The sequence below is a fragment of the Grampus griseus genome, assembly GCF_964374135.1.
Source record: "Grampus griseus genome assembly, chromosome: 2".
Taxonomy (NCBI): Eukaryota; Metazoa; Chordata; class Mammalia; order Artiodactyla; family Delphinidae; genus Grampus; species Grampus griseus.
Window position 1 is genome coordinate 138,661,437 of NC_139018.1, and position 26,239 is coordinate 138,687,675.

General features: G+C 53.8%; 2 protein-coding genes across 2 annotated transcripts in view; one reads left to right on the top strand and one right to left on the bottom strand.

Annotated features, from left to right (window-relative positions):
• ACAN (aggrecan) overlaps positions 1-8,660 on the top strand; it is a gene marked incomplete at its 5' end in the record, with an annotated part of 35,274 nt that extends 26,614 nt beyond the window's left edge. The window contains 5 exons of the mRNA XM_082649307.1: positions 5,436-5,594; positions 6,018-6,100; positions 6,968-7,112; positions 7,923-8,105; positions 8,478-8,660. Coding sequence (XP_082505433.1) covers positions 5,436-5,594; positions 6,018-6,100; positions 6,968-7,112; positions 7,923-8,105; positions 8,478-8,554 — 647 coding nt within the window. The 3' untranslated portion in view covers positions 8,555-8,660. The remainder of the gene's footprint in view (positions 1-5,435; positions 5,595-6,017; positions 6,101-6,967; positions 7,113-7,922; positions 8,106-8,477) is intronic.
• A 1,716-nt stretch (positions 8,661-10,376) lies between these two features.
• HAPLN3 (hyaluronan and proteoglycan link protein 3) lies at positions 10,377-26,112 on the bottom strand. Its single transcript, XM_082648836.1, has 6 exons — positions 26,033-26,112; positions 18,009-18,188; positions 15,679-16,047; positions 12,913-13,215; positions 11,757-12,012; positions 10,377-10,552 (listed from the first exon to the last, which is right to left on the bottom strand). The coding sequence occupies exons 2-6, from the start codon at positions 18,130-18,132 to the stop codon at positions 10,468-10,470; spliced, it is 1,137 nt and encodes a 378-aa protein (XP_082504962.1). The 5' UTR covers positions 18,133-18,188; positions 26,033-26,112; the 3' UTR covers positions 10,377-10,467.
• Positions 26,113-26,239: the final 127 nt, after the last annotated feature.

Sequence of the window (26,239 nt, forward strand, 5' to 3'; positions counted from 1 at the left end):
GGCCCTTCCTTTCCTCCTCATCTGTGAATCCAGGGCCCTGCATAAAACAGCTTCTGAGCCCGGGAACCTGGTTCCTTGAGTTTCAGTCCCTGCAGCCTTCTCAGATCCTGTGCCCTGGCCAAACACCAAAGGAAAACTGTCCTAGTCCTCAGGCCGCCTTGTGGGGGCGAGTGATGTGAAATAAGCTTCTGGGACCACTGGAAGCTACCTGGCCTGACCTCCCTTGGGGCCTCCGCCCTCCCGCCCTCTCCCGCATGGGTTGGCCGGAGGCCCCAGGGTTGATGTCTGGCTCTTCTCCCCACGGGCCACTCCTGTTCCCTGCTCTGTACAACTGCTTTAGCGCCTACATTTGCTTAATACCCCCTTGCCCAGTGCTTCCCATCTTCCATAATGACGCTAATGGATGAAAGACAACAGTAGCTTTTCTGAAGCAGGAGAACCTCCCCCAGCTTCCGTCCACCGGCCTGACCTATTGCTGCTACTGCTGCTGCTGGGAATCCTGGTGCATGCTGGGAATCCAAGTGCATGCTGGGATTTCAGTCCATTCCTCCATGCATTTTGGTTTTGCTTGGAACAGTTTCAAACTTGGAACTGTTGGTTTCTAGCCCATGGTGTACACTCCGTGAAATAAAGTCAAGAACTTCGCGGGAAGAGAGACATACCTGAGGACTTGAGATTTTCAGGCCTCCCATTGCACAAACCCAGCTCTGGTCTAGATAACATCGGCTATGCACTAGTGAAAAGGATCCAGAAGAAAGTGCTTTTATCTTCTTATCAGAGGATTGACGTTAAGATCTAGTCAGTTCTTACGAGAGGTAAGAACTAAGTCCTGGAACATATTTAGGGAGCTGCCTACATGGAGACCACCCACAGACACGCCAGGTCCTGAAGGTTGTATGAACATAGCTGTACATATCATGCTGCCCCCATAAGCCAGTGGAACCCTTTCATTCCAGAATTTTATTAATCCCCTGGGAAGAGGAGCTTCACAATACCTTTTATAATGTTCCCAGAGGAAGTAACCCAGCCGGTGTTTTTGGAGAACGAATACAAAGAGAGTAGAAGGATCCTCTAGGTCTCTGGCTTCTCTGAAAGTGCAGAAAGACCAGATTAGGAGTTTCAGTTCTAACCTTGGCTAATGGATGAAAATTTGAGGCAAAGGCCAATGACTTACCAATGTAAGTCCCACAAAGAAGTTGGATCACAAAGAACATCCTGGACCAGAAGAACAGACGGAAAGAAGAGTCTTCTGGGGAACAGAGGCTGATGGGGACCTGACAGTATCCCAGGCTGGTGCTGGTGGGTGGCCACTTACTAAGTGCCTCACTGGCTTCAAACACTGGTCTCCCACTGGCCAGGATGCAGCCCTTTTAGAAATCATGACTCATTGGAGAGGTCCATGTTCTGAGGCCTTAAACTGGAAGGAGATTACATGGGGAAATATTAGGCTGGGTCTCTGTCCCTCCCCCCAAGATAACAATGTTGGCTTCATCTTTATAAGATACTCTAGAATCTAATTTACTGAAGACAAAGAAGGTGTCTGCAACCAAAAAAAAAAAAAAATCTAACAATCTCATGCGGATATCCCACACTGCCATTTTCTCACAATCCTATACTCCGTGAACCACTTCTAGCTTGTTTGTTCTAGTACTGCACGGCCTTGTCCTCTTTCCTTGGTTCATAACTACAGAAGAAGCTAAAAAAAGAAAGAGCTCTAACCAAGCTTCAAGAACTGGAATTCCAGTGTCCTTGCGCAGCGCCACGTTTGAGAGCCAATTCAGACCTCAAGGCCTCTTGAAATATTCACAAGAGAAGCCGTCCTGGAGGAACTCCAAGCTCACTCTCACAGTAGGCATTTGCCCTCAGAAGCAGCAGATCCCTTCACCCACTGGGAAACCTGGCTCCAATGCTCCAAGCTTGCCCATCCAGAGCCACACACATCCAAGAAAACCCTTGTTGGATCTTTGGCTCAGCACTCCAAGATGGCGGCAGCAGCAGCAGCAGCAACAGTTCTTAGAAAATCCAGGGCTCTGGAGAGCAGCAGGGCTGGCCACCCATAAAGAAGCTGCAATGCAATTGTGAAGCTGGAGTTGCCGGCAGGAGTCCTAATGGTGGCCCTTGGTTTCTTGCAGACATTGACGAGTGCCTCTCAAGCCCTTGTCTGAATGGAGCCACCTGCGTGGACGCCATCGACTCTTTCACATGCTTATGCCTTCCCAGCTACCAAGGGGACCTGTGTGAGATCGGTACGACCGTCTCGGCTTCAGCTAATGTTACTAACTGCTACACCCCCTCTTCCTCCCTCATCCTTCCCTGCTAACCACAGGTTCTAGGCCCTGTGGGGCCCCCAAGATCCATCCAGACAGCCACTTCAGGGGCCACAAGTGACAAGTCGGCCCCACTCACTCTCACTCCTTCTCTTGCTGTTCCCTGCGGAAACCCTCCTCTGGGGCACTGGCTGATCTGACTGCAGAAGAGACATGCAGGCCGGGCCAGCCTGCACTTTGGAAGGTGGGGCTCTGGGGGACCTTTCAAACACTAACCTGCTCCAGGGCTTCCAGATGCCACCAGCAAAGTTGGTGCATGCATCAGACTAAGAAGACAGGGCCAATTCCATGCATTTGTCTTGAAGGACACTATGGGTGGGAGTCATTGGTTCTTGCTCCGGATGAGAGCCCCGGATCTTCCCAGCGTGGCCATGGGCATGTATCTGCCTGCCGTATTGCCCACAGGACCTCTGTGGCCCCTCCATGGCCTTGGGAGCCACCGTGCCACACTGGTCAAGCTGCCTTCCTCTTCTTCTCTGGCAAGAGCTATGGTCTGTCTGAGAGCTCCCGTGTCACCAGCATGCTCAAGTCATGCATGCACAAGGACAGCTGCATGTCACCTTGTCCTCATTGCCACCGTGACAGCTGCCACATCAGTGCCACTCCGGTCCACGCTTCCTTGCTCCCTCCCTTGTGCAAGGCAAAAGGCTGGCCAGAGAGAACAGAGCCTCGCTGCAAGGGCTCTGAGCTTCCTCTCTTGGGCCTTGCCAACCCCTCAGTTTCTGCACCTGCGCCAGGCCCTGCCAAGGGGAGCTGTGGGCCAGAAACTTCCTGAGGCCAGACTGAGCCCACAGCCCTCTCACCTTCAGTGTTTCCTAGTCTCCCCATCTCAGGGCCACCCCATCTCAGAAATGGGGAGGTGGAGCTTGCAGTTGCTAGTAGCAATGGTCCATGCAGAACTGGAAGTGTTTAGGGGCTCAAAACCATTTTCAATGAACTCTCAATTTAGACATCCCAGAAACTTCCAGACAGCAACTGAAACTCCTAATCAGAGTGGGAAGGTAGTTTTGGATTGCATGTTCCTTGGAGGCACTGCCAAGGTTACAGACTGGTGGAGGAACTTCTGGAAGAAAAGACTTGGCCTGGACCCTCCTTCCCTGCAGCCTCCCATTCTCCACTTTCACCCCAAGACTCCAAGAAACTGGTGCATGGGGTCTTGTCTGGGGTGGGAGTGGAGAGTTACAAGGATTCCAGGGTGCCAGAATATTTGCCACAGGGAGAAGGGCACGGAATGTCCACGCAGACAACAGCTCTTGGGTGTCAGACTGGGAGAGGAAGTGCCCTGCTGGAGTGGAGGCCAGGCCCGCAGAGGGCTCTGCACTCTGATGGAGCAGAGAGAGGGTGCCAGAGCCCCCGAACCGGTCCCTGGGCCTGGGCGCCCAACCGAGCAGGGCTGCATCTCTTCTCCTACTCCAATCCTGAGCGCTCACCACCCCAAGGGTGCTTCAAGCCTTGGCTCTGGCCCTGCTCCTTTTTGCAGCCTTCCTGGAATTGTGTTGCTGTTTCCCCAGAGCCTCCATCCTGCATGGCCCTGGCCCCTCCCAGCACAGCTGCTGCCTCCAGCTTTGCCCACCCAACTCAGTCCTCAGGCACTCAGGTGGCCCCAAAATGGACCCACAGTCAGCCCTGGGATGACATGTCTCTGGCCTCCTCAGGTGCTCAGCTACCTCTGAAGTCTCTCTGCCTTTCTTTCCAAACCCTTGGGGAAGGCATTGGCAGCATCCTCCCAAGCCTTCCTGCTGCTCTGCCTCTTTCTTCAAAGGCTACTGGCCTCAAACTCTTCTCTCTCTCTGCTCTTCCCAAGCGTCCGTCTTCCAACCCTGCCAAGCATCCACTCCTTCAGCTTAAGCATCCTTCCCTTCAGGTACTGGTCCTTTCTTCCCGGAACAGCCAGACCAGGGAGGCTGCCATACAGCCTGGGGGGTTCATGGCCCTACACTCAGGTCCGGGGCCCTAGGGACAGCCCTTCACCTGTGAGGCACCAGGGGAAGAAAGAAAAGAGGGTCTTGGAATTCCCTCTGTCCCGTACTGTGCTGGCAGGTGTTTAACAACTGACTCTCAGAGAGGAAGGAGGATCCCTGATTTGTAGCATCTGCCAATTTCTGGGGTATAACACTCTCACGAGGGCCAGTTAAAGCTACCCATGTAATGTCACTAGAGGCCGAGTTGGGGACTTCCCTGGCGGTCCAGTGGTTAAGACTCCACGCTTCCACTGCAGGGGGCGCGAGTTCAGTCCCTGGTCAGGGAACTAAGATCCCGCATGCCGCACAGAGCGGCCAAAAATAGTTAAATAAATAAATTAATAAAATAAAATTAAAAAATAAAGGCCGAGTTGGGAAGACACACTCCTAATGGCTTTCCCAAGCCTGAAGGGGCCAGTTCCAGCACCACCTGCCTCTGTCTGTCCCTCTAGGCTCTGCTCCAAGAGCTCCACATCAGTGCCTTCTGCTGGACTCAGAATCCATTACCAATGTAGGCTTGGGAGGAGAGAAGCCCTTCCCCTCTTCCCATCTGCCACCAAGAAATAGAATGAAAAGCCAGGGTCCCTGGGTCGTGGACCCTGAGGCAGTATCGTGTGCTCTGATAGGATAGACTTAGAGCTCTGTGTCTTCTTTGGACCCAAAGCAGACATTTCTGCTCCTCTGTCCCCACCCAAGTTTCCATTTCATGCCCCCAGCACCGCCTGCTGCTGCCCCCTTCACACACTTCCCCACAGCTCCCTCTCTCCCTGGAGCCCCTCACAGCCTCTGAGCCATGTTTTTCCCTAAGCCTCAACACCTCCTACCTTCCCATCTCTTTTTACCTGGCTGCTGAGCTCTGCCAGCCCTGCAGCGCAGACTTCAACAGGAGAAAAGCTTTGTGGGTGGGAGGCAATATCAGGAAAAGAAAGGGTCCCTGGCATTTCCCAGAGGCTCCTGGGGAGGAGGGGGCAGGGCCAGGCCTCTTGGCTTCCAACTTGAGCCCCGATCCAGTCGGGCCTCTCCCTTCCTTTGGGGAGTGACACGGAAGGCAGGGTGAACGCAGGAATCCCTGCCCTGAGACTGGCAGCAGACGCCATCCCCAGTCGGCCTCCAGGCCCTCTCCTCAAGCCCCTGACCTGTGTTGCAGACCAGAAGCTGTGTGAGAAGGGCTGGACCAAGTTCCAGGGCCACTGTTACCGCCACTTCCCCGACCGGGCGACCTGGGTGGACGCCGAGGGCCAGTGCCGGAAGCAGCAGTCACACCTGAGCAGCATCGTCACCCCTGAGGAGCAGGAATTTGTCAACAGTGAGTGCGCCGGGCCTCAGGGGCCCAAACGGATAACGGTCACGTGGGCGAAGGATCTCCCTTGACAGCAGTCAGCGGACTTGAGCCCAGTGAGGCAGCAGGGGTCGGGGGCAGGGAGGGAGGGAAGGGCATTTCCGCCGCCTGAGGGGCCAACGGCTCTGGCTGCACCCAGGACAGCCCACTGTCTGTCAGAGTCAGCCCTGGATTAACCCCAAGTCTGTCACCAGTCCATGTCAGCTCAGGGAGATGGTCCAAATGCACTCCAAACATGCAGGTGCTAAGACCCTTGTCAGGACCCTGGAGGCAGGTGTCACGCTCCTAGGAGCCCACCCAGCTCCTGCCACCCCTCCATCCCCTCTGCCTCTACGAGCTCAAGTTTCTCAGACACCTTCAGGGCGCCCCATACCCATGTCCTCTCTCCAGACAATGCTCAGGACTATCAGTGGATCGGCCTGAATGACAAGACCATCGAAGGAGACTTCCGCTGGTCAGATGGACACTCCTTGGTGAGTTCTGCTGGGGGCACCCAGGATAGTTGGCGGCCCAGAGGAAATGAATAAAGACCCCCGGAGAGAGACACATTCAAATCACATGCAGACATTCACTGAGCAGCTGCTGGACTGGGAGCCCTGAGATCCGAGATTGTGTCTCGTTCTTGTCCCTTTAGAGACCAGGCCAGGGCTGCACAACTGAATAATGGCCTGAAAGGAAGGGTGAGGGATGAGGAGGGCAATGAATGAATGAAGGCAAACCACCGAGAGGGAACGTGGAAGCTTTAGAGTGGTTCCTTGCCCACAGAGGACTCGAGTCCACTCAAGGAGACAGACAGACAGATAGAAAGCAACATGGTTGCCAGCTGAACAGTACACATAGTAAATGATGGAGGTCAGCAAAGGACCTCAGGGAAGGCTCCCTGGAAGAGGCGAAGATGAACAGGGTCATGGGGGAGGGGAGCAGTTACATTAGAGGAAAGGGGACTTGTTTGTCCCTGAGTCAGGCTAGAGGGAGAAGCCTGGGATGGCAGAGTCTGGACTTGCGAGCCATATCTCTCTCTACCTCCCAGTCCTGCCCAAGCAGGCAGGCTGGGTGACCAGCCCCGTTGGCCCATATGGAAGAGGAGAGTGTTGTCAGCTCATTAACAGGGACTGTGAGTCCTGGGGGCTCTGAGTTCCTGGCAAGCACCACAGCCAGATGGTGTGAGCAGTTCTTTGGAGGGCCCGTGGGTTCCGTGGCACCTGGGACAGCCCTGACCAGACTCCCAGCAGTCTTTGCGCCCCCGCCCGGAAGGGGCTTGATGCAGAGGGAGAGCAGGGGTCCGGCCAAGCTGTACTGCGGCTGCCCCCTCCTCACCCCTTCCCCACTCCCACCCACAGCAATTTGAGAACTGGCGCCCCAACCAGCCGGACAACTTCTTTGCCACTGGGGAGGACTGCGTGGTGATGATCTGGCATGAGAAGGGCGAGTGGAATGACGTTCCCTGCAATTACCAGCTGCCCTTCACGTGTAAAAAGGGCACAGGTAAACAGCAGCCTGGGAGGGATAAGCAGCGTGGAGAGAATCAAGACTCCAGGCTCCTGCTGTGTGACCTGGGGCGAGTCACCCGGACTTCTGGCTGTTGAGGTCACCTCACCCGCCCAACCAGCAGATTGGAGCTGACCTGGGGGGCCACTCCCAATGCCAGCATCCCAGAGCTGATGGAAAGGGCCAGCCCACTAGGGACAGGAAGAGGGTGAATGTCACAGGAGGACAGACCCCCTCCACACATACGGTGCCTTGGATATCAGCACAGAAAGTCACCCACAATCACACATAGGTTGGGAGCCTCCCTCTCTGGGGTTCCCAAGCCCGTCAGTCGCAGAGTCTGAGTTGTCAGCCTTGATCATCAGCTTTAAGTCTGTGGACACCTAGGTGCGGGTAGGACACTCCCCACCTGTTCCCGCTCCTGGCCGCGTTCCCCTCCCTTGCCCCCGAGGCCTCCTTTAGTTCTCACTTTCCCCTGCATCACTGTTTTCATAGAGAAGTCACAGACAGTCTGCCCGGCTCTCACCCCCTTTCCCCACCTTTCTCCCTTTTATTCCCTTACTGCTGCTCTAAATCATCGAGGAACCCAAATGTTAGAACCAGTGTTTTCCAGATTCTTAGTGCGGCATGAAAGCACCCCTTCCCCAGCAGTCAGGGCTCACTGCTGGGTGTTCAGGCTCCGTGCTCCTTCCTTGGGCTCTGAGCCCATCTCCTCACAGCCAGAGGGGGCCATACTGGCTCATGACCAGCATGGGGCATCACGGGAGACCCTCTCAGAGCCCTTTCTGAAGGGTGTTTGCCCCTCAGTGGCCTGCGGAGAGCCCCCCGTGGTGGAGCACGCCAGGATCTTCGGGCAGAAGAAGGACCGGTACGAGATCAATTCCCTGGTGCGGTACCAGTGCACCGAGGGCTTTGTCCAGCGCCATGTGCCCACCATCCGGTGCCAGCCCAGCGGGCACTGGGAGGACCCTCGGATCACCTGCACAGACCGTGAGCATCGCCCCACACAGCGTTAGATACCGCCAACACGTCCTCCTCCCTGCCCCCCGCTGTCTGCACCGTCCATGGGCTCAATCACAGATGTCCGCTGCCCCCAGGGAGGGCTCACTTGCACTGAGAAGGTGAAGATGAAAGCAGGTGGCCCACTTTCCTTTTCAACACCAGCCCCGAAGCCCCGAAGCCCAAGGTGGTTCCAAGAAAAGTCAAAACCAGGAAGTGGGTAAAGCCTCAGGCTGCCTTCCAGAGCCCATGGTTTCTGCAGGGAGGGGAGCCAGCGGAGAAGGGTCAGGACGGGGAGAGGCTGGGTTGGCCCACTTTCTTCCCAGGGTTCACCCAGATGTTTCCATCTCCCTTTCACCCCAGCCTCTACCTACAAGCGCAGACTACAGAAGCGGAGCTCACAGCCCCTGCGGAGGAGCCGCCCCAGCACGGCCCACTGAGAGGAGCTTCCAGGATGTGCCCAGGATGCTGAGCCCAGGAGCCTTGCCAGGCTGACATCCCACAGGGATGGTGTCCTCTCCTTGTCGCTTTCTGTCATATAAGGAATTCCATTAAAGAAGGAAAAAAAATAAATCCCACATTGTGTATGCACCCCCCCACCCCCCCAAATCGCCAAACTGCATCTAATTTTCCTCCCAAATGCCAAAGCAAAGCAAACGTATTGTAACCCGTGGACTGAGTTTACAGACGTTTCTTCAATCTCCCGTTGTGCCTTTCCAGGGACCAGCGCAGGGACAGGGGGAGAAGGGGAGGAGTTAAGTTAAATAAAGAAGGTAATTTTTTGTTTCCTGACTTTATCCAAGAGCAGTGCAATCGTTGGTTCTTTCACCTCCAGGGAGAGCTAGGGAGGAGGGAGGAAGGGGCAGAGGCCTGAGGGCATGAAGAGTGCGGAACCGCAGCTGAATGTATGGGATGAGACGGAGTCTGAGGGCTGCACCATCTGTGCGGGGGAGAAGCCTGGGGGAGACGGGGTGGCTTCCGGCCGCAGGTGAGCGGGCAGGAGAGAGCAATCGAGGGATCTTCCGAGGCGTGGGGGTCGGGTTCCTTCCGAGGGACCCTTTTCCAGAGTCGTCTCACCCAGGTCTGCCACCCCAGCAGGTGTCGATCTCGATCTCTGGCAGGGCTGGGCGGGGGGCATTTCCTTCCCAGTGGGAGTGCCGCCCAACCCTCCCCCCTCCCTCCCCCACCCCCCGGGACCGTGCAGGCACCAGGGTTCCGTGCACCTATTTATATTTTTGAAAACTAAAGATTATGATAATTATAATGATAATAAAGACATTGGAAGAGATCTATTTCTTTTCTTTTCCCTTCTTTTCTTAATTTAAAGAGAAGGCGACCATGGTCCAGGGTCAACTGAAGGGGCTCTTAGGTATGGGGGCAGTGGGGACACATTTTGATCAAATGACCCCGAATTCTTGCAAATCCTGCCTGATCAGAAAGCCTGGGACAGTCACACTTGTGGTGCTTTATTTTCGCAAGTGTACCTGTGCGGATGATGGATTGTGTGTGTGTGTGGGTGTGGGTGTGGGTGTGGGGGTGTGTGTGTGTGTGTGTGTGAGAGAGAGACCGCCAACGGGTGCTGTGTATGGATTTGCCAGTTGGCATGCTGTCAAAGAACAACTCAAGTGAGACATCTGGCCACTATCCGGAGTTTGGTCCTTTGATTTACACTATTTGCTCACATAGGAAGAGTCGATTGGTAGAGAGAGTCCAAGAACAGAAGCAAAATCAGGATTTATAACAGGGAAGAAAAAAATTGCAGACAGCCTAGGAACAGTGAATCTTGCTTATACATTTTTGAGGTCAAATGGTTAGCTGGCCGCTAGCACAAAGGTCCGGGCATCCTGCCCTTAAGTAGGCTGTAGGATACCAACGAAAACGATTTCGACTGTTTATGGATTTCCCTCAACAGACCTTGAGTCGAGCTGGAGTGTGCACTCCAGGCAGTGACCCTCCGCCAGCCTCCTCCTTAGAAGGCCAGGTCGGCGCCACCCTCTCATCACACTTGCTCAGCGGGCACTGATTCTGTGTTTATGAAGGTGTCTGGGTGTTGGTTAGTGTGTGCCAGTGTGAGTCTGCTAGTGTCTCTTTGGGTGTGTACGTGTGTGGTTGAGTATTTGTTGGTGAATATTTTTGTGTACCCAGGTTACCTACAGATCTGGAAAGGATCAGTGGACAAAAGCAGAGGATGCAGCAATGGTCACATAGGAGGAACGCAATAATCATGCAGTTTATTGATTAATTAACTGATTCATTGGGAACACGACTGTGTCAGTAGTTTTCAACCTTGAGCCTGCATCAGCAACGAGAGGGCTTGTGCTGGGTCCCACTCCAGAGTTTCTGACTCAGCAGGTCAGGGGTGGGGTCCAGAAATTTGCATTTCGAACACGTTCCCAGGTGAAGCTGGTGGTGCTGGCCACACTTTGAGAAGCACTGGGCTACGTGAAGGATAGAGTGAGTTACTGATTGTGGGTGACAGAGGTGTGCCTGTGCAGAGGCAAATGGTCTGGTTTCCTGAGGCTGACATGGGGGGCGGTGGGGACAGAAGGTGAGGCACAGAGAGGGCTGGTCTCCAAGATCCTCTGCAGGGCACAGCTTCCTCTGGTCTCCCGAGAGGTACCTCCCACTCTTGTGCTGTGTCCGCACAGACTCACAGCCGGGAGTGGGATGGTGGGAGAGCGAGCCAGCACCTCCAGCTGCTAGGCCAGCCCCCGAGGCAGGGTGTCCCCAGGGCAGGCAAGGCCAGACCACGGCAGCCCAAAGGTGCAGCCCATGGTGTTTCCCACCCACTCCAGTGGACAGACCCAGTCGACCTTTGAAGTCTGGGACAGAATGGTCCCCCATTCCCACCGGGCAGGGAGCTGGGCCCTAAGACTGAATGAGATAAAGAGTGAGACCCAGAGCAGGGACTCGGGGTGGAGGAAGGGGTCACAGCACCATTTATTGTCCAAAAAAAGTACACACACCTGAGGGCTGCTCCCCAAATAGGGAAAAATGAGAACAAAATATGGACTATTTGGAACTAAGAAAAGGAAAAGATGGGGAGGAAAGTCTCTCTCTTCCCTGGGATGTCACACAGAAGCCCAGGGACCCACTTCCAGCCCTAGCTCCTCCGCCATGCTGATGTGGGCCAACTGCTTGCCAAAGAAGTACGAGGGGGCAGGAGGCTGCAAGGCCCAAAGCCCAGCTCCGCAGCCGCCCTGGATGCCCTCTCCTCCCTCAGGCTGAGGCGGAGGGAGGATTGCAGCCAACACACCCTGGCATCTCATGCCACTGCCAGCTCTGGGCGCCAGCCTCCCAGGGGCAGGGAAAAGGGGCTGGACTCAGCAATGGCAGAGAGCACCCTCATGAGCCCATGAACCTCAAGTGTCCTGGAGGAGAGGGGCAGGAGGATTCGTGGAGGGGGAGAGCCTTGGAGTGTCTACCTGAGTAAAGGGAAGATCTAGGATCTGTGGGATTTACAAAAAAAAATAGTATTTAAAAAAATTTTAAGTTGAAAAGTATAAAAACAAAATGAAAATTGCCCCAACCTGCAAGGGAAAATGAACTACTCAATAAATACAGCCCATGAGGGGATGGGGTAGGTGTGAGTACAGAGCTGGAGCCCGGCGCTAGCGTGGCCGGTAGCAATAGACGCCATACTTGCGGCTGTGTGGGTCTGGGAAACCGAAGCTTCGGACCCCAGGCTCCAGGGACCCACAGTTGCGACGTGGGTGAGCCACAGGGTAGCGGGCACTGCCATCTGCCAGCCAACCAGCGTCGCAACGGTCCAGACCGTGGAACTTCCAGGCGGCAAAGAGCTGGCCCACCTTGGCGATCTGGGCACCGTCTTCCTGGCAGGCCTCCTTTGCCTCTGCCAGTGTCAGCTTCTCAGGGTGCTCCAGGTAGTACACCTGCCCTGTGGGATGTGGGGCGTGAGAGCTGCGCAGTGGAGTGGGCAGCCAGAGAAGACAACAGGGCCTGGAGCAATGCCAGCCCATCCAGACCCCACCAACCAGCCCCCAAAGACCTGACAGCTCTCTGAGCCTAGGGAGATGCCAGGCTATGGGCATCAGCAGTGGATACTGTTGGGGGATAACTTCCCTCTCTGAGAGTGCCATCCTACCTGCCATGGGGCTGGGGTTCCTCCAGTCATATCGGTACACCACCCCAGCCTTCCCTAATTGCACCCTGGGTTGGTGCCCCACCTCTGCTGGACCAATCAGAGTCTCTCATTCACTCAGACATTTACTGAGCACCTACTATGTGCCAGGCAATTTTCTAAGTGCTTGGGATATGGCACGGAACCAATTTGTTTTTATTCATTTCTCTTCCCATGAAATGAACTCCTTTGTGAGGACGGGCTGTGTTTTATTTGTCTATGATGACCAGTGCCTAGCCTTGGCCCCAGCACATAGTAGGCACTCAGGAAATGTTTGATGAATGACTAAACCAATGATTGGTGTGAAGCAACAGCAGCAAAGCACTCCAAACTCAGCTGGGGGACTTCCCTGCTGGTCCAGTGGTTAAGACTCCACACTCCCAATGCAGGGGGCATGGGTTCAATCCCTGGTTGGGGAGCTAAGATCCCGCATGCTGCAAGGCGCGGCCAAAATAAATAAATAAAATAAAGAGCATCCCTAATGAACACCAGGAAACTTAAAAAAAAAAAAAAAAAAACTCAGCTGGACATGGCTTCAACATGTGCGGGTGCTCCAGACCTCCAGGTGAAGGTGCCAGCAGGGTGGGGAGAGAGGTCTGAAAGCTCCCCAGACACTGCCCTTCCACCCGCAGGCCTGTGCTCAGCCATTCCACTCACCCCTGAGGGCAGCAGCAAAGCAGAACACATCATAGCGGTGCAGGCGGCGGTGGCGTGGGCCGTAGCTGCGCACACCAGGTGCCAGGCCCACGCCACCGCAGGGGTGTCGGGCCTGCGTGATGGGGTACTGCACAGAGGCGTCCTGCAGCCAGCCTGCGTTGCACCAGTCCAGGCCTTCCTCCCAGGCCCGGAACAGCTGCTCAAAGGAGGCCACCACCGCGTCCTGTTCCTCGCAGGCCCACTGGGCCTCGTGGAAGTTGAACTGGTAGCGCCCTTGGGGGTGCTGGTAAGGGAAGACCACACCTGGGGAGGGAGGAAAAAGCAGCTTGAATGGGTGGGCCGGGCCCAGCTGATTGGAGACCCAAATCTACTGGGACAGATGCTCCCCTCAACACACACACACACACACACACACACACACAAAATCCCTCAGAAAAACTCTGTAAACCTGTCATCTCTTGTCCAATATCCAAATCTGAGGCAGAGCCTATATCTGCTTTACACCTCCCTCCCAGAGCTAGACTGGCACACAGCAGTACTCAGAAAACTATTAGCTTGTTAAGGTAATGAATTAATCAGCTAACTAATATCCCCAACTACAGAATAATATCCCCAACTACAGAATAAGACTAAGGCCTACAGAATAATATCCCCAACTACAGAATAAGACTAAGGCCTAATTCACAGGGCTGTTGCAAGAACCCCAGTGCTATGGTCTCAATGTGTTCCCCCAAATTCAGATGTTTAAATCTTAACACCCAATGTGATGGTATTAGGAGGTGGGGTCTTTGGGAGGTGATTAGGTCAGGAGGGTGGAGTCCTCATGAATGGGGTTAGTGCCCTTTTAAAAGAGACTCCAGAGACCACCCCCCACCCCCAGCCCCTTCCACCGTGTGAGGACACAGCGAGAAGTCTGCAGTCTAGCAGAGGGCCCTCACTTGACCATGCTGGCACTCTGATCTGGGACTTCCAGCCTCCAGAACTGCGAGAAATGAATTGCTGCTGTTGTTTATGTTGCCCACACTGCGGTATTTTATTACAGCAGCCTGAGCCAAGACACCAGTGAGGAGGTACTGCCATCTACAGGAGAGGGTGCACTGTTGGGCTCTGGCTCTCCCTGTCGGTAGCTGAGACCTCATCATCTACATTAACACTAACATTAATGTGGAAGCTTCTTAGGAGAATACAAGTTTCCATGTGGGACAGACGGAATTCAGGGGAAAAGGAGGGATGGTAAAAGGTCTTAATAAAGGGGAGGCTCAAGGTCAGGGAGGTCCTGGGCAGGGGGCTTCCCTTTCTGGTGCCAGAGGCTTATAGGTACCATAGGCTCCCTCAAAAGTCACCATTCATGTTTGAAACTTTACCATAATAAAAAAAAAATTAAACACCCTAGATCCAGTCTCTACCAAGTCAGATGAAACCTTAAGGAGAGGCGGTGTCCCTAGTGCCTCGGACTGACGTTGTTTAGAAGCAGGGCCTGGAGTCCTTAGAATCTCCTTCCTGTGGCCAGGGGCCTGGGAACATCTGGGCCCCACACCCCCAATATCACCTGGGGCAGGAAGCCAGGCCCCTGGGCAGAGCCAGGTTGAAGAGGCAGAGAGGCCCCAGGGCCTTGACAATCAGCGTACAACCTCCATGTGTGTTTGCAGGGGGCTTATTTCATGCCTGGTTCCGTCCCAAATTCCCAGCCCTTCCAGCAGCAGGAACACGGTGAGGGCTCCCTGTTTCTCTGGGCTGCTTCTGTGGTCCCCAGACAAATGGCTCTCACAGGCTCCCTCCCATCCCCAACGTCATAGGCCACCTCTGGGCCACCATCTAAGCCACGTGGACTGGGGATGCGGCTGCTGATGGCAAAGAGCTGCACTGATTGATAGGCCCTTGACTCACATTTATCCTCATCTCCTCGAAGGAGGTAAAGGAGGAACTGCCCTTGTTCTTCATTTTACATGTGAGGGGCCTGCAGCTCTGGGAGTGAAGCACTGACCCAGGGTACCACAGCTGGGATGGGATGGACATGGAGTCAGGTCACCCTTCTCTACATACCCCCCAGCTGCCTCCCTAACAGGTAGGAGATATATGAGGACACAGAGCCCCATCCTAGGGACAGAGAAGGTAGGAGTCATGTAGAGATCACAACAGGGACCCATACATAAGATCTAGTGTGTAGAGTTTGGCTGGCTTGCACAGCACTGGTTTGATTTTTTTTTTTAGTTAGATTTCACATAAAAATATAAGCTTCTCTTTTCAAATCAGAAAATCTGGCTGCACTAGGCCTGCTTCTGATGTAGCATCATCGGCTGGGCTTGAATAGAGCAGCTCCTTTCGGATGGATGAGGGCTCAGGAGTGTGCCCCAGTCCCCACCACTCCCTATCACTCACCCTGGGCTGCCTCATTTGCTTGTGTTGCCTGCCAACCCTGCTTGAATCTCAGCTCTGTCTCCATCAGCTGGGTGCCCCGCTCTTGTCCCCCTCTCTCTGAACAGGATGTGAGCAAGAGGGAGTAGAGAGTAGTGGATTCTGGAGCCTGACTGCCTGAGGTCAAACCCCTACTCGGCCATTTATGAGCTGTGTGACCTTAGGTAAGTGACTTGACCTCTCTGTGCCTCAGTTTTTTCAGCTGTACAATGGGGGTAAGAATAAGAGCAGCTTCCTCCTGAGGTTGTTCTGAGGATTAAATGTTTATCTGCCAAAAGCACAGAGGTTTGGATGCTTTCTCAGAGCCCTCTCCCTGTAGTTCCCAGGACCCAGCCCCCATTGGGGTCTCACCCCGCAGCTCCAGCTCCACCAGGCCACTTTCATCCTCCAGCCCATCAATGACCTCGCAGCGGTAGCGCCCATAGTCCTCCAGCCTCAGGTCCCGGATCTCCAGTGACACTTCACGCTCCCTCTCCTGCCACAGATGCACCCGGCCTCGGTAGTCTCCGAAGGCGCGGTGCCTCAGCCCAATAGCCACCAGCACGTCCTGCTCCGGGGCCCCATTCTCCGACAGTTTCCACCATTTGATGCGTACGGGCCGAGGAGAGACCACGGCCGGCTCGTAGTGGTAGCGGCAGGGCAGGGTCACGTTGGCCCCACGGTAGGAGAACAGGATCTCCTCAGGCGTCTCTACCACCAGCTTCACTCCATTGAAGATGCCTGGGGGGAAAGGCGGGTGCAGATGGGGACCCGCTGCAGCACATCTGTACCCCTGCAAAGGCCAACCCACCCTCACTCTCAGCTCCCGCTAGGCCCAGGAGTACTAGATTGCAAGAATGGCTGCAGTGCTGCACCCCTCCCTGCATCCACACGCTCTGCAACGCAACTTTACATCTCCTTCCATCAGGAGGTGACTCTATGCCCCGCCCCCCTGTGACCTTGAATCCTTGCTAGCCCTGCCACTTGCTTTGACCAAATGAATATGATGGAAGTGACTGTTCTGTGGTGCTTGCTCTGAGCCGAGGCTCCAGGAGGCCCTGCTGAGGCTACTCTTTCTCCCGGAACCTTGCCAACCACCATCAGAACAAGACTGGGCTCATCTGCTGGGTGAGAACACGCAGAGAGCAGAGACAAGCCATCCCAGCTGAGGCCATCCTAGACCAACCAGCCCCTGGCTGATCTGCCTGCCAACCGCAGGCACGATCAATTAAGTGAGCACAGCCAAGACTGAGGAGATGGAGCCCAGCCCAAAATGCTGACCAAAATGGAATCATGAGCAAAATACATGGCTGTTGTCTTAAGCCACTAGGTTTGTTAGGTATAAGAAGCAAACTGGTTATAAAGCAGAAACTAACACACCATTGTAAAGCAATTATACTCCAATAAAGATGTAAAAAAAAAAAAAGAAGCAAACTGGGGGACTTCCCTGGTGGTCCAGCGGTAAAGAATCCTCCTTCCAATGCCGGGGACAGCGGTTCGATCCCTGGTCGGGCAACTAAGATCCCACATGCCGTGGGGCAACTAAGCCCGCACACCACAGCTACAGAGCCCACGTGCTCTGGAGCCCACGCGCCACAACTAGAGAGAAAAAACCTGCACACCACAACTAGAGAGAAGCCCGTGCACTGCAAGGAAGATCCCACGTGCCACAACTAAGACCCAACGCAGCCAAAAATAAAAAAAGATAAAATAGAAAATATTTTTTTTAAAAAAAAGAAGCAAACTGGTGTAGCAGGCAGCAAGAGCACCCCCAGATGGGTGGATGGCTGGGACTCTAATCTCCCTGAGTCTCCTTCCCGAACACACTGGCCACAGGAGACCACAGCCTGCCCTTCACTCTCTGTCCACTGTCCACCACGACTCTTCCCAAACACCCGGAAACACAAGTGAGATGAGGCCAGGACTTCTAGAGATTATAGTCAGGACTAGGGGGACAAACAAACACAGAGCCTCCCATGCACCACAAGAACCAGGTTTATGGGCTAAGGCTGGCCCATCTCTAACTTGAGCCCCTCTATAGGGGCCTCATGGTCTCAGGACCTTGGGTCTGGACTTGAGACCTTGGAGGTACACAGGGTGGGGGCAGGGGGTAGCCTCGGGGGTGAGCAGGAGACAGACAGGGAGGCTCCCTGCAAAGGAACTCATGCTGAAAAACAGCTACACCTAACAAGGCCTCGCCTATGTCAGGGTTTCTGTGAGGATCATACCAGGTAACATATGTAAGGCACCTAGAAGCATGCCTGACACATAGTAGGTGTGTAAAACCACTGATAAAGAGTCACCTGCCCAAAGCCACGTAGCCAGGAAGTGGCAAAATTGAGATTCAGACTCACATCTCCCTAACCCCAAACCCCCTTTCCAATGGGGAGACCTGGGGAGGTCACGTTTAAGCAGAATCTTGGAAAATTCGGCAGGATTTTGGGGAAAGTATAAAAAGCAAAAATGACTGTCCTACAGTGCACTTGGCTCCACATCTGAGGGGCCAGCAAACACGGAGTAACAGAACCACACCTCTTCTGCTTATCTTAGAAACGAGGCTGGACCACTGCACAGCTGGGAGAGGGGCTGCTGGCTTCATACCCTCGCCCCTGTCCCAGCCTGGAACCTGCACAACACAGCAGAGGCCAGGACAGGTCTTCGTCACCTGGCCAAGCCAGAAGTCGACCCAGGAGGCCACCCACCTTCGCCGTGGCCCTTGCCCGGGTTCCAGCCGTGGGGACTATTGGAGTAGTAGAAGCCGTTGTAGAAGGGCAGGCCCGAGACGCAGCACAGCGAGAGCAGCAGGCCCAGCGGCGGCAGGCCCATGGCGTCCCGCACGTGGCAGCGCCCAGGCGTCGGGGAAGGCTGGGGGCTGGGGCAAACTGGGAAGAGGAGAAAAACAAGCCAGTGAGAGAAGCCCTGAGGCAGGAGGCCGGGGACCCCTGGGTTCCAGCACCCACTCATTCACTCGATCGACAGGAAATTGTAGAGCATCTTCTGTGTGCCAGGCACCCTTCTCGAGGCCAAGGAGACAGTGGTGATGAGCTAGACAAGGTCCCTGCTCTCAGGGGACTGCACCCTGCAGGCAAGATGGGCAACAAGCAAGCCAACAAGTCCTAAACAGGAGTTAGGAGGCAGCAAAAAGACCATGGAGAAAATTAAGCAGGAAGATATGACAGTATCACCATTTTTCAAACACCGGGATTGAATTGGAAAAGTTGTGAGCAGCATTTTTTAATGACAACCAAGAGACTAGATTAGACTAGAAAACATCAGGTTGCATTCATGGTTAGTGAAGATGAGTCCTGCACTGCAGAGCTTTTGTTTCAGTCCAGAAATATCTGTGGGGATGAGGTCGTGGCGGGGGGGGGGGGGGGGTCACAGTGTGAAATTATTTCTTATCCTGGGTCAAGGTAAAAAAAAAAAAAATTTAATACCATGCTAGAGTACTTCTGGGGGGCTATTCCAGGTTCAGTGGACATGCAAATGAAATAGGCAGCTGGCCCATGGGCTGTAGTTTGTTGATTCTATTTTTTTGTATTGCATCAAAATACTATATCTTTTTAAATTTTACTTTTGGCTGCGTTGGGCCTTTGTTGCTGCGCACAGGCTTTCTCTAGTTGTGGCGAGTGGGGGCTACTCTTCGTTGCAATGTGCAGGTTTCTCATTGCAGTGGCTTCTCTTGTTGCGGAGCACAGGCTCTAGGCGTGTGGACTTCAGTAGTTGTGACTCGTGGGCTCTAGAGCTCAGGCTCAGTAGTTGTGGTGCACAGACTGAGTTGCTCCGCAGCACGTGGGATCTTCCCGGACCAGGGCTCGAACTCGTGTCCCCTGCATTGGCAGGCGGATTCTTAACAACTGCACCACCAGGGAAGTCCTAAAATATTATTTCTTGATTATTGAGTTTTTTGCACACACATTCCCCTCCCTTAAATTTGCACATGAAGTTAGTGACTCACTCACCTCCCCCCATCCCTGCCCTGCTCATTGCCATTTACTGAGTACTCTCAACAATTAAAAGGCTGGGTCACACCTTGCAGGAGCCCCGTCCAGGGAAGGGGCAGAGCCATAGGCAGGAGATATCGTGTGGTGAGTACAAAGATAAGGTACAGAAAACTAGACTTGAAGACACAGGAGGTAGCCAGGTGGAAAAGGACAGCAGGGTTTGCCCAGGAGGGGGCGCAGCAAGTGCAAAGGTTCAGAGGCCAGAGAGCACGTGGAGGGCTGGGGTGTGCTGCCAGGTGTCCATTTGTGCCCACCCCCAACTCCCTGGTCCATCTCTGCTCTTTTCTGCCCTGCACTGATCACTCCTCCCAGGCCCCCAGGCCCTCTGGCTTCCAGCTGGATTCAGCCAACAGGAGGCACACACAGGAGATGGGCAGGAGGGGAGAGAGGTTGTGTCTCTGCAGTACCCGTGTCCCGTCAGGATCACAACTCCGCCGGGCGGCTCCTCTCCCCAATACCACTCTCATGGCTTTGTAACACTCTTTCCTCCCCTTTCTCCTCGAGGCCAGGGGGGCACCGACTGCCATTGCTTGTCTCTGCGCCCCAACTCCCTAGCTTGTTGCCTTTACTCTCCTCTCTAAATGTCATCGCATCATTAGAATCTCTTGTTGGAAACATCTAGGGTGAATTCTGCTTCCTGCCAAGGCCCTGGCTGATATAGGGGAAAGGAGGGGAGAGGGCACGGCAGGACCAGAGTCTAGATGCCCTTGTGTGTCAGACCCAGCAGCCTGTCCTTTGTCCCCAAAGCCCTAGGGTGCCAGTAATGGCTTTAAGCAGGGGAGCCACAGGATCAGACCTACATCTTAGAAACATCCCTCTGGGGGCTGAGTGGAAAGTAGGGCAGCAAGACCAGAGTTGACAGCAGGCATTTGGAAGCATGACTGTGATTATCATGCAGCAACGTGGAAAGTGCTTAGGGTATCATTTAGAATAGACAAGGCAGAACATAGACTTGCCACTCTGCTCTGATTGTAAGTGTGTGGCCCTAAGAATGCCTGTGAACAGGAACCAGAAGGGGAGGGAGCAGCAAAAGGAGAGAAAGGGAGAGGAAGGGAGGGAGGAAAAAGAAAAGAAATGCATTGGCCTGTAAGGGTGGTGGGATTGTGGGGGAAACATTCTTGTTTCCAGAACAGTTAGGAGCTCTTGCTGGAGAGGAAGGAATGGATGTGAAGGAAGTTGAGGGGTAGAATCCACTGTTCCCTTAGGCCTCTTTGCAGAGAGCCCAAGGCCCAGACTTGCCCTCTGTGCCTTGCACAACAGGAGGACACCGTGAGTCTTGCTTCTTGTCCAAGAGGAATCCCCAGGTGACACCCACAAAGCCTCTTGGTGACTTGGATCTGGGCAGCCTAAGCACAAACAACCCAATACAGAAGTTTGGACCCCTGATAATGCACTTTTCTGTTATATGTATGCTGTGCAGCTAATGTGCTCACAGTTAATATGCTTGTGAGCAAAAATAATACATGCCACATGCAGGTCTTACACTGAAAACGATCTGGGATGCCTTTCCTTGGTATTCTTTCCCCCAACCTGTTGGCAGCCAGAGTAGCCACCTTAGACTCAGAGATGGAAACCACAGGCTTAATGACAGAGCCACCCCACCAGCCCTGGATCTCCCCCACCTACACTGTGTCATGAGAGAAAAAGAAAGTCCTATTGTATCTAAGCCACCACATTTGAGTCTCTTCATGAACGTAGCTTAGCCACACTTGGCCTAAAAAATAACTCCACAGGGTTGCTATGATCAGCATAAAAATATTAACAGCTGACTTTAATGAGCACTTACTATCTCACTTAATTCTCACCACAACCTCTAGAGAGGGACCTATTGGTATCCCCATTTTACAGATGGGAAAATCAAGGCACAAAAAGATTAAATAATCTGCCCAAGGTCATCCAGCTAGGAAGCAGCAAAGCCAGGATTTGAACGCACTCCAGCTCCAAAGCCTGGAACCACAATATCAAACTAGGGAAAGTGACATGTATAAAGCATATAGTCCACTGCCTGGCACACAGCAGGTCCTCGTAGGAGTTAGTTTCCTTTCCCTTCCTTGGGTTTCCATGTTTAGAATGCAAAGAAAAGTGGAATGAGGTTGGAGAGGCTGGATGTCCCAGGGTCCGCCCTGTCCCTGGGCACCCAGAGCCTCCTGGAGCAGAGGGGCTCCCCAGCCTCCGCCTGCAACGTTTCCAGCCTCTTTCCAGCACCTCATCTAGTACAGATGCTCCCCAGTGAGAAATGGCTTCCCCAGGATGAGCAAATGCAGGCATTTCTGCCACAAAGTGATCTTTGTCTGCCTGGAAAAAAAATGTGTATTTTTGTAAAATCATGTATTAAAAAGTAACAAGGTTAGGGGAAAAATAAGTTTGGGGCAAACTACTCGAAACATATGCAACTTTATAACCAGAGCACTAACAAAAACAAGAGCAATTCTAAAAAAAAAACAAAAAAACACCAGCATCGTTAACACTCCACTGACACTGGCACCCACGTCCCATCAATCAGTCCTTTGCAGACTTCACCCACCACTGGGGCAAGTGCTTCTTTCTTCAACATGTAGGTCCTTGGGGACATTGGATTCCAATTTTGGTAAATTCCAATGGATTTACCAAAATTAAAAATCTGCCACAGGGTGAAGTCACCTTCTTCAATGTTCTGTTTTGTTTTAACACAGAGGAAATGTCTTTGCAACTTCTTCAGCTGGTTCCAACTTTTATCAGAAAACTTTACGCCAAGTTCTGTTAAGCAGCTAAACCAGCTGTACAGGCATTCTTCCCTCACCAAATCTATTGCATCCTTGAGTTGGGATGGCAAGAGTTTGGATATTGAGAATTCGGGGGATCCAGATAGGGAGGGATGCTGTGTTATTCAAATCTATTTGGTTTCTGTGTTGGACAGTGAATAGCAAGCATTTGGATAGCGAGGGACATCTGTATTAAAGAAAAGCACTTTCTGCAGGACTGGCAGCATTTATCTTAAGGAATTCATACATTGCTAAGGTTTTCTCTTTAATTGTGAGAACGCTTGTTTCAGTCACTCCAATACACTAGCGAGCTGGAAAAAAAATCACCACCAGACCAATGCGATTCCATGTTTTACTGACATTGTTCCCCCAGGGTTCTTACCAACCATGGATGAGGTAATTCACAGTTCAGAAATATGAGCTGAGGCAGAACAGACCGTTGCACCTTCTGGTGTCTCCAGAACCAGAGTTCTGCCCTCCAGAACTGCAGAGTGTAAGTCTCCGAGGCACCCTTTCCCAGCCTCAGAGACCCCGGCACACACTCACAACCTTGAGCCTGGGCACCACACTTTCTCCCTGGCTTTTAAAGGGCTTCCACATCCAACAGCTCCCTTGATCCTCCCAAGAGCTCCCCACCCCCACCCTGATCAGCAAGGAGAATTTCATTCTCCCCAATTAATCCACAAGTGAATTAAGTGAACAGAGACACCGAGGCATGAAGCAACTGTCTAAAGGTGACACAGCCTGGAGGTGGTAGAGGCAGGACTCTGTTGAACTCTTTTTAGCCAATCTCCATAACAATCTCTCATACTGAAGGGCTGCCTTCTACTTGTCAACACACTTTCATGAACATCATTGCTTATAGGCCTCACAATGTCAGAATTATCCCCATTGTACAGACCAGGAAACTGAGGTTCAGAAATGCTAGGTTGCTTGGCTAAGGTTACTCAGGTAATAGATGAAGGAGCTGGGACTTGACTGCATTCACTCAACAGATATTTATCATGCATTTACCATGTGCCAGGCATGGTTCTAGGCACTGGGATTACAAACCAGGGGTCCTTGTGGGGTTTACACTCTAGTCAGGGAGACGGACAATAAACACCATGTGGGATAATGTGATGTGAATGAACATGTGGCTCGTGACAGAAGAGGATGAAGCAGGGGGTGGGGGGGGGCCTGTCAACAGGATGGGTCAGGAAGGCCTCCCTGAGAAGCGGATGGGCAGTGAAGGCATGAGCTTTGAAAAATCCCAGGGAAAAGTTTTGCAGGAAGAGGGAACAGCAAGGGCAAAAGCCTATGGCAGGAGCAGCTTGAAGGCCAGTAAGGTTGGAGCCCAGAGATAGAGAAAGGGAGGGTGGCAGGAAATGAGGTCCAAGTAGCAGTCACAGGCCCCGGGCTGTAGCCCTGAAGGGAAGTTACGGAAGAGTTTTCCACAGAGGAGTGTCGTGAATCTGATTTACATTCTAAAAGGATCATTCTGGCTATCTTCCTACCTCAGTCAAGTGCATGTCCTCATCCTGGCTCTTTCTTTCCAGCTACAAACAGCCCTAGTGCTCTCCATTACTCCCCCGGTCTGAGCACCCACCTTGGTTCACTCCCTGGCTTATTAACACAGCTGCAAATGGAGAGGTGTGATCTGGTTAACATCCCTCTGGGATGTCAACCCAGCAGTCAAGCAACCTTAGAATAGGTGTGGGGATGCCAGGAAAAACAAAATGAGTCTGAAGAAAAGATCAGCCTGTGTCCAGGAGCTACGACCCTCCTTAGGAGTACTGACCCTGGGCAAGTCATTTGACTCATCTGCACAGAAGTTTCCTTGTCTCCAGAGAATACTAACAGAATACTAACAGGCTCAGGGCCTGAGGACAAGGACCACCCTGAATGTCAAGGCTAAAACACAGAACAGAGTCCTGGGTGTGAATCAGGGGTGGCAACTGCTGCCTAGTTGCTGCCCTGCCCTGGGCCAATCCCCAACCACAACCACCAAGGGGAGCGATGGACGGCCTCTGCTCCCTGAGGCTGGCTACCCCGCCATCAGCCCCTCAGGACCACCACAGAGATGTCACCAGCTGGAAGGCCCATGTTCAAGTCCAGCCCAGTCACCTTGGCAGTGAGTGGCTCCAGCTGATTTGGGGCACCCAGACTTGGGCACACAGGTCTGGGCCCAGCATTAGGGCTGGACACACCTGCATCCTGCTGTGTGACCTTGGGCAAGTTACTCAACCTCTCTGGGCCTCCACTTCCTCCCCTGTAAAAAATAATAATAGTAGCACCTCCCTATGGGTCTGTGGTGAGAATTATAAAGATGAATTTTGTTCAGCCCCTGACACACAGCAGGCGCTCAACAAATAGTAGCTAATACATATTGGCGGAAGACACAGTGACAGGCTTCAGGCTCTAGAATCAGATTGGCCACCTGGAATCAGTTCTGGTTCCACCCACTTACTAACAGTCTGTCGCCGGGCAAGTCACGGAGCCTCAGTTTCCTCATCTGTAAAGTGGTAGTCAACAATAATACCAACCAGAAAATCTTTTTGTGAAGATTAAGGAAGAGAATGGCTACTGAGTACTTTGAAAACTGCCTGGAGGGGGCAAGCACTCAAAAAATATTAGCTACGATTACTACTGTTAACAGTTTACAAAGTGAGTCTCACAAGATTTCAGTAGATTTTTCTCTCTCATCGTCTAGAAGAGAAGCCGCCACTGTTGGGAAACTGAGGCCAAGGGAGGTGAAGACCCAAGGCTTTATCTTCGGAAAACAGGTTAGAGAAAATTCAGGTCTCCTGACGGCCCATCCCCTTGCTTTTCCTAGCACCACTTGCCTTGGGACCCCTCCACACACCCGAGTAAGCTGAACCCTGACTTGGAAGGAAGATGGAGCTCCACCGGACCACCCCGACTACACAGCTGTGGAGTACAGGTCTCCCAGACACCAGCAGAGGGCAGCATTGCCCTCCAGGTCTGCAGCAGCCCCGGCTCCCCGAGAGGAATTTGACTTCGGTGCCCCCTGTTTGGGCAAGGCTTACAAGGGCCTTTGAAACCTGCGGTTCCCGGAAAGTGGAAGCTGGAGGTGTTTCCTACCAGCATTCCCAGCCCACTGGCCCATGCAAGGCCGCGGGAAAGCGGTCAGGGCCCCTCTCAATCACCTCCCCTCGTTGCAGAGGGCAAAGGCACTCCGGAGGTCGGCGCTGGACGCCAAGGTCCAGACCGGGTCACAGGCTCCTGGAGGCCACCCAGCGAGCTGGTGACAGAGCTGGGTCCAAGTGCCCGGAGCTGTTTCTTTCCTGTCTGCTCAAAAGCCCTAAATTCCTCCCTGAGCGATCCCATCTCCCACCCAGGGCTCTACCCTCAGCCCTCCCTGCCCCTCTGCTGTTCCTAAGACAGAAACCCCAGTGAACCCAGGCCTGAAACCGACGGGCATCCATTGCGTTTGCCCTGGGATGGCCAGAGCAGGCCGTAAGAGGCCGAGAGGCGCAGGTCCGCCTGCCCGCTGCCTCACGAGTTGTCCCCAGCCCGTGCCAGGTTTCCCGCGGCCCCCGGAAGCATCGGACAGATGCCCCGGGGCAGAGCCTGGCGGGCGTTGCGCTGTGCTGGAGGCTGCAGGACCGCAACAGGACGAGACGGGAAGGGACCCGGTGGCTCCCGGTGGGAAATAGGGGACCCGGGTAGTGGTCTCGGAGGCCACTGGTTTCCCTCGGCATTTGCCTCCTCGCGAACAAGGGTCTATGCACAAGGGTCCCAGGCAAGTCAGCCCGCGCCCCGCGCTGCTCTCAACCCACTGGCGCCGGGGGAGCCCCCCCACCGGCGCTGGCGATCACAACCCAGCTCCGCTCTGGCCCCATGGTGCCCAGCTCACTCCTCCGGCCGGTTCCCCAACCCTGCCCCGGGAGGCGTGGGGCCTGCAGGAGACCCAAAGCGGGGAAAGAGGAACCGGCCCACAGGGGGCCCCAGGAGCCCGGCCACCTCTGAGCCACGTACCGTCCCCAGGTGGCTCCTCGACGGCTCGAGCGCTCCAGGCTGCGGGCTGACAGGGTCCGAGGAAGCAGGCGGATTTGGGGATCTTGAATGGCCAGAAAGGAAGCGGCAGCGGACAAATCCCCGCGCTCCCGGCGGGCCAGCCCCTTAAAGGAACACACGCCCCTTTCCCTCCCTCGGGCTGGGCCCAAAGGGAGGAGGTGCTACAGA

What these genes read in the sequence shown, in the direction of transcription:
- HAPLN3 (XM_082648836.1), bottom strand. Translation starts at nt 18,132, where the DNA reads ATGGGCCTGCCGCCGCTGGGCCTGCTGCTCTCGCTGTGCTGCGTCTCG. An exon ending in GGGCAAGGGCCACGGCGAAG is followed by an intron (nt 16,048 to 18,008) that starts GTGGGTGGCCTC and finishes CTTTCCCCCCAG; the next exon opens with GCATCTTCAATGGAGTGAAG. An exon ending in CTTTGCTGCTGCCCTCAGGG is followed by an intron (nt 12,013 to 12,912) that starts GTGAGTGGAATG and finishes CACATCCCACAG; the next exon opens with GGCAGGTGTACTACCTGGAG.